Source organism: Myotis brandtii, unplaced genomic scaffold (assembly GCF_000412655.1).
Source record: "Myotis brandtii unplaced genomic scaffold, ASM41265v1 scaffold229, whole genome shotgun sequence".
Classification (NCBI taxonomy): domain Eukaryota; kingdom Metazoa; phylum Chordata; class Mammalia; order Chiroptera; family Vespertilionidae; genus Myotis; species Myotis brandtii.
The window spans coordinates 291192-302558 of NW_005358611.1; the positions used below are offsets into that span (position 1 = coordinate 291192).

General features: G+C 45.8%; 1 protein-coding gene across 7 annotated transcripts in view; it reads right to left on the minus strand.

The window, feature by feature from the left end:
- Window positions 1-8086: 8086 nt before the first annotated feature.
- The window catches only part of QKI (QKI, KH domain containing, RNA binding), a 115773-nt gene continuing 112492 nt past the window's right edge, over window positions 8087-11367 (minus strand). For all 7 annotated transcript variants that reach the window (XM_014539779.1, XM_014539781.1, XM_014539774.1 and 4 more), the window contains one exon: window positions 8087-11044. In XM_014539779.1, coding sequence (XP_014395265.1) covers window positions 11028-11044 — 17 coding nt within the window. In that variant the 3' untranslated portion in view covers window positions 8087-11027. The remainder of the gene's footprint in view (window positions 11045-11367) is intronic.

Below are 11367 nucleotides of genomic sequence, written 5' to 3' on the forward strand. Positions count from 1 at the left end.
TCTGTGAGCACCGCAGGCGCTGCCCTCTGGGCGCCTTCCTCTTGTGAACATTTCCATGGCGCTCAGAGAGGACGCCGCTGTCCGAGATGGACACTGGACAGCCTCTGGCTGCCTGGCCGCAGGAACGTGCATGAAGCGGTGCTTAAAGTGACCATTAAAGGCCTCGGGGAGATCAGAACATGAGCGAGCAGCAGGGACAGCCCCCCCCCGCCCCCCAGCAGGCTGCACGCAGGAATGCACGCAGGCCCAGGCGCGCTTCCCACCTGCTGCGCCCGCCCCTCTCCCTGCGGACACCCAGTGCAGTCTCAGACGCCCCAGGCCAGGTCTCCGGCTTGAGGGCACAGTTCTCCAGGGTCAGCGCTGGAAAGAGGCCATGCCCCCCCGGGAATATTTATCGAGCGCAGGTTTCCATCGCAGTGGAAGGCAGAGCTGTGGGACGGAAGGAAAAGTGTGCGGAGCCCTGCCTTTCAGGCTGCCGGCCACATGTCCCCTCAGATCAGAGCCGCCTTTAAGAAGAATAACCTTACTCTGAAAGCGTCTATCACAATTGAATGCCAGGCTCCGTTATTCGATAAAACCCCTCTTCTCAATGACCTTGGCCAAGAATCAAAGGAGAGGGTTAATGTCAGTGTCACTGGGGAGTAGCCCAGGGGCGCGAGAAAGGATTAGGATTAGGGTTAGGGTTATGCTGGGACCTGCATTAGGGTTAGGGTTAGACCTTCATTAGGGTTAGGGTTAGGGTTAGGATTAAGATTAGGGTTAGGGTTAGCGTTAGGTTAGGGTTGGACCTGCATTTGGTTTAGGGTTTGTGTTAGGTTTAGGGTTATGGTTGGACCTGTATTAGGTTTCGGGTTCGGTTAGTGTTAGGGTTAGGCTTTGACCTGCAATAAAGATATGAGCGCATCTCTGAAGCACACATATTCCCAATTAACTTGGTGTGTGACAATGTAAATGTGGAATTGAAGTCTGTGCTTGGACAACGGACGGACACTTTATAGCCTTGTGACAAGCGCAGGCAGCCCTCACAAGCAGCTGGTCTGCATTCTGCTTTACGATACACCGAGCTCTCAGACACTTCGATGCTTTCGGCAAATCGAGTCCACAGTGCAACTGTGGGAGGCAAGCGCTGTAGCTCTAAAAAGTAAAAACGCACAGCAAACTCATTATATGCTTGCTTTTCCTTTACGGCTTTTCACAAATGTTTTACCTTTAAATTTCTTAGGGCTTTGCTGGAAGAGCCTTAAGGGTGACAGTAAAACATCTGTAAATGTTGAAGAGGCTAAACATTACCCGTGAAGTGAAAGATGTCTGGTTGGAAGTTCCCACCTGTCACTGACCACACCGCTGAGGTCATCGGTAGCAGCAGCGAAGTCTCCCAGGTCAGCCACCAACGGAGCCCGTTCGGAAGGACGCAGCTGTTCAAAGCATGTGTCCTCCTGGCTTCTGGCTCGAAAGCATTGACCTAATTTACCACGTGGCTTTCCCGTCGTGGCAGCCCAGGTGACACACTTGCATACGCGGAGAAATGGCTGCTTTTGTTAACTGTGTTTGATTTTATTGCATCGCACCCTGGCTGTCGCCCTGATCCTGTAGACGGGTCAGGCTCACTAAGCTGGACGAGGGGCCCATTTGAGTAGCGCCGGGTGCATGACAGACATGACCCCCAAGGGCTCCTTCCGTGTCCTTTGCCTAACGGCGATTGGACGACAATTCCTTGCTAATATTCAGCCTGCCCAACACCTTTCCTGCCGGCATTTCAGTATTTCAATTTCATCACCACAATTCTCATTCCCACTCTTGCAAAATTTAGGTAGCAATTCAGTTGGGAGAGGAGAGGCGAGAGTCTACTATGTATGGCAACTTCAAGGCACCCCTGGGACCGGCCGGCTCCCACCCGGATGGCCACGTTGGCACTATGCCAAATTCACCAGGAATAACCATAGCGTGCATGTGGACCTCGCAGCGTACATGCCTTTCCCTTCAGCACTTTTGGGTCCAGCAGGATGCAAAGAAAAAAAAAAAAAGGAATGCAAGTGATGTGGTAACCAACTCCATTTTCAAGTTCATATTGTTTGCATTACATTTATGTCATTCCTGTTTCCTTTCAATTAGTCTGTTCAATGCTGTCTTGAAGAAAGTACTTTTCTGAATTCAGGGGACAAAGAGGTAGCATGAGCTTCCCACTATATCCCTTCAAGCTCTGACCATAGCTTGCTGTGTATTTACTCAGATTTGGAGTTTTATAAAAATGTTACGGAAGTATTTCAGCAATTAAAAGCAGTCACACCTCCTGGTGATTCCTTTTAGATCAGATGCAACCTACGCCCGTGAATCAGTAACCTTGTTCTGGACTCTCTGGGGTGGACCTCGTGATGGTGGGGGGGGCGGGGGCGTTTAGACTGCGGCAGCGGTTTAGAAAAAGTCAGGGTGGCACCTCTGAGGAGGAGTCGGTATTTACAGAGCCTCCGGGCCTTTATTAGTTTAATGGAATCCACGTCCGGGTGTCCCTGGAGCAGCACGCTCTTTACCCAGCCTTCACAGAAGTCCATGGACATGCAATGCCCTTTGGAATACATACCCTTTTCCTTCTCTCTGGCCAGGCTGCTTTTATTACAAAAGCTCCAAGAGCAATGGGAAATGATCTAACTCGTTTAGAACAGGGACAATTAATGAGGACAGGCTACTTCTAGATGTATTATCAGACTTTTCTGGTTTCTGCATTGTTACCTTTGACACAAAAATCACCTTTAGTGCTAATACCCCCCCACGCTGCTGAAGTAAGTTTAGGTTGGGGCATCTGTACATTTGGTTTGTTAATTTGGTCTTTCCCCACATACCAATCTGGATCTCAGACCTCGGGTGTCTCCCAGCACGGCGCTCCACGCGCTAGCTTCATTTTGCATTTACCCACCATGTAGAATTAGGTTAACCTCGGAATAATTTCTCAATGCCCCTTTACCTCAGCGGGAAAACAATGGCAAAAGCGTCACTCATGAATATCATTTAACTAAAATGTATTCAGAGCTACTTTCTATTTTAACTTCATAGACTGACTGGTTTAAACACGTTGTGAGGCAACTTTTAAAACTCAGGTTTCGAGCCTCGGTACAAGTTCTAGGTTAAATGTGTGAGCATAAATGTTTCAGTGCGAACTTCAACAGTTTGTAAGACAATACTTGTAGACTCACTTGCAATACTTTCTTATTTTGCTCTTAACCATTTCCCCCGTAACTTTCATTAGTATGCAATTACATAACCAGAGCATACATTAACAACCATAGTGGTTAAATTTGTGCGGCACATAAAAATAAGCACTTTAGCCAAAACCGGTTTGGCTCAGTGGATAGAGCGTCGGCCTGCGGACTGAAAGGTCCCAGGTTCGATTCCGGTCAAGGGCATGTACCTTGGTTGCAGGCACATCCCCTGTAGGAGATGTGCAGGAGGCAGCTGATCGATGTTTCTCTCTCATCGATGTTTCTAACTCTCTAGCTCTCTCCCTTCCTCTCTGTAAAAATTCAATAAAATATATTTAAAAAAAAATAAGCACTTTAAAGGTGGTCTCAATATAGCAGTTAACTGAAATAATCTCATTTTTGAAAAGTTTGATCCCAAACTTACTATCACTAATATTTTCTTTTAGATGTGGAATATTTTTTAACACAAGTTTTAAATATTCCATTAACTTAATTGCTTTTTAACAAAACCAGTTATGGTAAGAAGGTAGATTATAAAAAAATTACATTAGGAAGGAAACCCAAAAGTCAGCTAGTGCCTCCACTCAAATGAAATCTGTAATAAAAAAAAAAAAGTGTAATATGCTAATTAGACCAGATGTCCTTCCTTCCTGTCCTTCCTCCCGGACAAAGCGGCAGGAGCTGCACCAAGGCTCTTGCATGAATTTCATGCACCGGCCTCTGTATGTACAAATCATGATAGACTTAATACTTTTGATTGAGAAACCATATTCAACTGATTTTTCAGGGGGAAAGCCATTAACCCTTTGAGACAACAGGTGTTTGAAGAGCCAGTCTCCACTACGGGCCAGGAGAGGTGAGCACAGACATGTGGGGAGCAGGGAGGTGAGGACAGGCTGCACCCCGACAGGAGGAACGCCAGTCCCAGGGTGAGCAGGGCAGGGCGGCAGCACTTGGTTAAGTTAAGGGCAGGAGACGGAAGTCTCCAACGGGAGCCATGAGGGCAGAGCCTCAGCCTCCAGCTAAGTGTTCGGAGGCGCAGGCTGACAAGCGTGGGAAGAGGGGGCTGCCCAGGAAGACTCGGGTGCCAGTGAGGCTCCGAGAGGAACCGCCTGGGGAGTGTGCAAAGGATGGGGGCTTAGGAGGCAGAGCTTAGAGCTCAGACCCCCGAGGAAGGCGGACACGGCTCTACCACCCACTCTCCTGGCGCGAGCACTTGGTGACACGAGTCTTCTCCACGCAGACACCACGGGGTGCTGGGCTCCTTCCTTCTGCCCTGCATCTCAACCCCACGCCAGTCTGCTTCTCAGCTGGACACAGCAGCGCCGTGGGTGCGCACCCCCTGGAACACCGTGGGAACGCCAGTCCCAGGGTGAGCAGGGCAGGGCGGGGAGGGGGGGGGCGGCAGCACTTGGTTAAGTTAAGGGCAGGAGACGGAAGTCTCCAACGGGAGCCATGAGGGCAGAGCCTCAGCCTCCAGCTAAGTGTTCGGAGGCGCAGGCTGACAAGCGTGGGAAGAGGGGGCTGCCCAGGAAGACTCGGGTGCCAGTGAGGCTCCGAGAGGAACCGCCTGGGGAGTGTGCAAAGGATGGGGGCTTAGGAGGCAGAGCTTAGAGCTCAGACCCCCGAGGAAGGCGGACACGGCTCTACCACCCACTCTCCTGGCGCGAGCACTTGGTGACACGAGTCTTCTCCACGCAGACACCACGGGGTGCTGGGCTCCTTCCTTCTGCCCTGCATCTCAACCCCACGCCAGTCTGCTTCTCAGCTGGACACGGCAGCGCCGTGGGTGCGCACCCCCTGGAACACCGTGGAAGTCTGTTGGCCGAGTTTCCCCTAACGCGGGGACAGCACGCATCCTGACACCTGCCAGGGAGGCGATACTACGGCTCCAGGGTCAGTTCTTACGTTTAAGCAGGAAAAGCACCAATAAAAATAATGAACATGTGCGTTGATTCAGACATGCTGGGGGTGGGGGATCTCTCATTGGCATCGCCTTCAGTCGCACGTGGTTCTGCGGGCACGTGGGACCAGGAAGACCCACTCCACCTCTCCTCTCCGTGTACCATGTTCACAGGCCCACGTCTTATACTCGCTACTACACCACCAACCATAAAAGGCAGCCTTTTAGAAGGTCCTCACTTTCTACCCCGGGAGCCGAGCTGTTCCCCACAGCGTGGTGTCTTGCTACAAAGGACAGCAACACTGCAGGCCACAGAAGCCCGTGTGGCCCCACCACGGCCCCCGGGAACCCACTTCCCATCAGCCCGGGGTTAGTGTGGCGGACACAGCAGGAGAGCCCTGGGCGTGGGAGAACCAGTTTGATTCTAAGTTGAGGACCGGTGTCAACGAGCTCAAGTCTCTTCGTGTGGAACGAAGGTATTCCAATGGAGACTTTATGTTAAAGAAGCCACAGGGAAAACTACATGTGTGTACCATGAGTGTTACAGAGAACATTTTTTTAAATAAAGGTATTCAAGAATTCGTAACGTTAAAAAATCACCTCATGTATCACTTAGAAATGTTTTCTAAGTAATTTTTGCTATTAAATAAGATTATAATTTAGCCAGACATTTCATTCTACAAAAAATCCCTTGCTATCAATACTACAAGTAATTGTTATCAAGGAATAAAGACAGACATCTTACCCTAAACAAGCAAACAGCTCCCCCTCCCCCCAAACTGGAGAAAGCTTAGAATCGTATAAAAGTGTTAGCTTCGCTTGATTTGATGAGCATTTCCACTTGAGCCCATTACCTGCCCTCGATGCCCTACAGTGGTTCTCAACCTTCCTAAAGCCACGACCCTTTAATACAGTTCATGTTGTGGTGACCCCCAACCATAAAATTATTTTCGTTGCTACTTCATCACTGTAATGTTGCTACTGTTATGAATCGTCATGTAAATATCTGATATGCTGTTTTCCGATGGTTGCGACCCACAGGTTGAGAACCGCTGCCCTAGAAAATGTAGGTCCGCATGCCCCGAGGACGGACTGAGAAAAGCTGACCTACCGATGGGTCCGCACACGCCCAGGGGGCTGCACCGGCGGCTCGGGCCACGGTGACCGCGCGGGCGCATGGGAGCGTCTACGTGGCGCTTCACCTTAACTACTAAGTGCATTCATGTCACCAACTTCTAGACTAAAGCTTAAGTGTCAATTATTTCACTTTATCAAACAGTGAAAACTAAAGCGACACTAGCACTCCTCACCCTCAGGCAGCGGCTCCGTGTCTAACGTTATCACAGCCCGGACAGAAGAGGGTCTGCAATGCTTTCACCTTCCCAACAGCCTCGCACTTCTCCAGCGTGAAAGGTGGCGATGCGACCCGATCACACGGAGAGCGCCCTGGAGTGTGACTGCGACGAGGCGGCAGAGGGGGGTAAACCGCACGGAGCCAGTCACGCCGGCCCCGGGGACGGGTATGAGCAGCCGGGCAGATGCTGTCCGGTTCCTGGAGTGACAGGAACCGCGGCCTCGACGACATACAGCAGCGGCACATGAGCCCGCCCACCCCACACGCCCCACGAGAAGCCGCCCAGCTGCCTGGACCGGACGACCCTCTCGATTCTGCCTGCGCCACCTGGGCTCCTCTCCTGTGTGACATGTGACCCGCACTGTGGGAAGGAATCCCTGTAAATGAGAATACTGCCGGAGCGTTAAAAGCACGCCCGTACAGTCATGTCTTCTGCAACACGTGACTCATTTCAGCCCCAAGTTTTAGAACTTTACAATAAATAAAATGTAATTTATAAAAATGAGCCGTTGTTTATGAATGTAAACATTCACCCTAAGAATTTTTTATTGTCCAGGAGATGTTTCGCAGAGAAGAAATTAACAGTATCTGTGAAACAGAAACGCACTTCAAGAGTTGAACTAAAGATTCATAAACCGAGGCCAGTTTACCGGGCTGCGGCCGGGAAAAGCATGGAGACATTTAATAACTCTTTTTAAGTTGGCTTGCATGCAAGAAATTCATGGATAGTTTTTCTGACGTTTCCTAACCACCCCCCTCCCCTGCCAACTTCCTGTATTGACTGCACCCAGAGGAAGGAGGGAGGGAGGGAGGGAGGGAGGGACCCTGGGGACTGAGCATCCAGCTGTGCTGCCTTTGGCTTTACCCCTGCTGAGTGCCCCCAATGTCCAATTAAAATGACAAAACATCAGCAGATTCTTTGCTTTGTGATGTAAACATAACACTACCTACTTGCAGAAATGACAAGAAATGGTTCAACAAAGAATCAAACTGGTTTCTTGGGCTAGATCAGTGATGGCGAACCTTTTGAGCTCGGCATGTCAGCATTTTGAAAAACCCTAACTTAACTCTGGTGCCGTGTCACATATAGAAATTTTTGGATATTTGCAACCATAGTAAAACAAAGACTTATATTTTTGATATTTATTTTATATATTTAAATGCCATTTAACAAAGAAAAATCAACCAAAAAAAAATGAGTTCGCGTGTCACTTCTGACACGCATGTCATAGGTTTGCCATCACTGGGCTAGATAATGACAATGAACTTCTTTCCCTTCAATGCTGGGAGCAGACAGTGATTATTTTGGAGAAGAAAAGATAAAGTGTGGAATTAGTAATGCAGAGGCCCAAAGGCAAGTGGCAAGACTAGAAGACTGCCTCACACCAAAGCTACTCTGTTCCCATCTCTACTGGCACCTACCCCCCCACACCCCGCAAAGTGAAAGAATAACAAAGCCATTGTAACGTAGTGTGCGGAACTGTCAGCTGACAAACACAAACACAAGTCACGCTGTGTTATCTGTGGTCACGTTCCTCAGGGTTAGTCCAGTAACTAAAGACTTGACATTCTTTTGTCTTTATTTGTCTATTTCAATTAAACACGTAAAGGTTAATAAACAGACGAAGTCCAGAGTTAGTAGGTTGGTATTATAACATTTATTAAAATAATGCCATGGGTTAATAGAAACAGCAAAGAACCAAAGAATTAAAACGCAAGCTATGTAAAATCCCAACTAAAACCCAAAAGTATCTAATGTATTCATTCATTAGCTAACTAAAAAGCCCAAGAAAGACAAGACACCCAATATAATAAAGTACTGCAAAACAATTGGCAATTTTCAGTTATCAAAATTGTGGATTTTGCATTTTGTATCCTTTTCTCAATCAAGAAAAAAATTCTTTTTGAATGTTATATAACATACATATAAAACAAGATAGAAAAATACATTATAAACTTGTAACAATGGCTGTAAATACATTATCTTACATGTTTCTCATAGGCAATAGGTTGGTTATGGTACATACATAGCATGAAACTACTAAGATAATAAAGAACAGACAAAAATACATGTCAGCTGTACGGTAACATACAAGCGACACTCCCATCTACCCACGCTAGAAAATTACATAATACTGTCAAAAAAAGTCTTAAAAACTACATATTTTAATAAGAAATAAATTCAATAAAGAATGATAATACTGAGAACCAAGGCATTCAGAGATTTCAAAAGTCATGCTTATTTTTAGTTGATCCAAAATTGTTTCAACTAAGTTTTCAAAAGTTTGCTCAGAGCCAACATTACTCATAAATGTCACACATCTATTTCATACATTTTCTTTCTTCCCCATAAAAGACCTTTGATAAACATCTAAAATGTCCAGGTATAACACAGCTGAGATGAAACTGGATCAAATACTGGTATTGTTTTTAAACTACTATCACCTCAAGTGTTTGAGTGTCGCAAATTTATTCAACCAACCAACCAAAATCAAAATCAAAATGGCACAGCACATATTGTAAATAAATCAAAACAACTGTCTGTGTAACAGAAAGACGAAGCAGTGGCACATGACACAGAAGCTGGCGGCTAGAAACAATGAGTCTATTGCATAGTAAATGAACTGAACCGGTTCCGAGGGAGAGAGGGTGCGGGTCACCGCGGGCGCTCACTGAGCTGCTGCTGACCTTGACTGTGCAGGTACGTAGGAGGGACGAGCTGAGGAGCTGGGGACCCACTGCCCCTTGATATTTGCCACGCCTGGTACTGAGCAGTTAATTGAGGGTTTAGATAGATGTAGGCTCTGTGCACAAACCACTTCAGCTACAGCACTAACTGAACTTCATGAGAAACTGGAAGCTTCAACTCCGATGTAGCTGGAGTACTTGTACATGTGCACAATGATGCTAGTTTTTCACAATCTTTTAAAGTTAAAAAAAAGTGTGTTGGGGTGTGTGTGGGCAGACTAGGTTAGTAAAACCAGCAGGGGAGAGACTGCCCCGGGACCTGGTGTGGCAGAGAGAAGTCTGATCAAGTCTGGGCCAATTACACACCCTCGTCTCCGAATAAAAAAAGAGCTCGAATTCTGTCTGTAAACTGATGTTCAAACCAGTTTTTATCTCAGAGTCCTTTGGGGTAACATTAAATATTGCAATAATCAAAAGCAATCAATTATGATTTTAAAAGAATGTTTCAAAACTTATGTGTCAGGCATTAGAAAAATTATCCATTTTTTTCACAGTATCAGATTTGGCAAATTTGTATCAAGGTAAAGTGGCAAAAATTATAAAATTCAAACCATCAACTCATCTGTCTCCCTCACATCTTCTTTCACATACTGGGCGACTGAGTAACATGCATTAACTTGTATTCTGAGGGAGGAGCTGATCTTACGAGACACTTGACTAAATGACCATGAAGAAAAATAAGGCACTTCCTTTTCTTTAGACTTATTCCAATACTTAAAAAATAAAAAAGAAAGACAAAAAGGCTCTTTTGGTCTTTTGTTTCTTGACAACCACCAGAAAAAATCATTTAATGAAATAAAGGGTTTCTTTGTTCTTTTTCTTTTTTTTTTTATAACACTTGAAAGTATAAAATGCTACATTTCCAAAAATATATATATTTTTTCTGCACCAGCACCCTTGTATAGTAAAAGTATCTACTTTTTGTTCATTTGTTTCAATGCACTACACTTTATCTACAATTTCATTACATGTATACAGCAAATAGGCAAGCATGGCTTTTACATCCTTAATGATTTTTTTCTATACAGGGAGGTTTAAAAAAAATATTTGAACAGTTTGCCCAGTAATGTGACACATAATGCATGTACCTTGTTCTCGTATGTTTTTAAGGAGCTGTAAAATAAAGGTTCAGTAATTTTAACTCAGATATTTATCTTTTTAAAAATAGTGTTGCAGTTTTGTTCTTTGCATTACTTTTCAAAATTCCTCAAGTTTTTCTCTCATGGCACACTCCCGATACTTCCAATTTGGCAGGCAACATAAAAGGCTGCGATGCTGCCCTTTGAGGGCACTGTAGTGACTAAACAGCATATCAAATTTTGAATACTTGTGAAATCGCTTCACCACTGACATCCCTGACCGAAGGTTCATGCATGATGCATCACCACACAGTACATTCAGAGCTGGACTCGCTATGAGGAAAGGGCTCCTAGGAAGTCCCTCACAGTAACCGCCTGTCACTGAGTAGTTCAGGGCCGTCTGCCTCCCTCCAGAAGGGAGGCCTTCTTACCGTTCGCTTAGGGTGGGGCATGGAAAGATGATCAGTGCTGTGGGATGAATTGGGCCTTATTGCTTTACTACTTCAGTGCAGGTTCTAGAACCATTTTCACCCAAACAGGAAAAAAATAACAACAAAAACCAAAAGCTGAGTTGGAGGACAACAATTTCTTTGTCTTTTGTTTGGTTAGATGGTAAGACGAACGGACAAGTGCCTCAGCTCGCTGCACTGACGACAGGCAAGCAAAGGCGATTACCAGTTAACTGATCAGCAGGCAGGCATGGTCAGGTCATCATTGGGTGAAGAGTTCAGAGGTCAGAAGGTCATAGGTTAGTTGCCGGTGGCGGCTGGGTGGTTAGAAACAAAAAACAAAACAAAAAAAAAAAAGAAAAGAAAAGATAGAGAAGAGATTAGTCTCAGCTAGTGACGGCTTAATGACAACATGAAAAACTAATCACAACTAATAAAAAAAAAAAGCATGTGTAATTCTGACGAACTGATTGACACCATCTACAGAATACAATAAAAATCATGACAATTTCACATCATGATTTGAACAAATGAAGGAGAGCCCTCTCCCACAAAAAAACTGTTAACAGGAAAAAATAGAAATAAAATATAACTAACAACTAATAGTTAGTAGCTCGATGAAGGGAACTGAGAACGACGA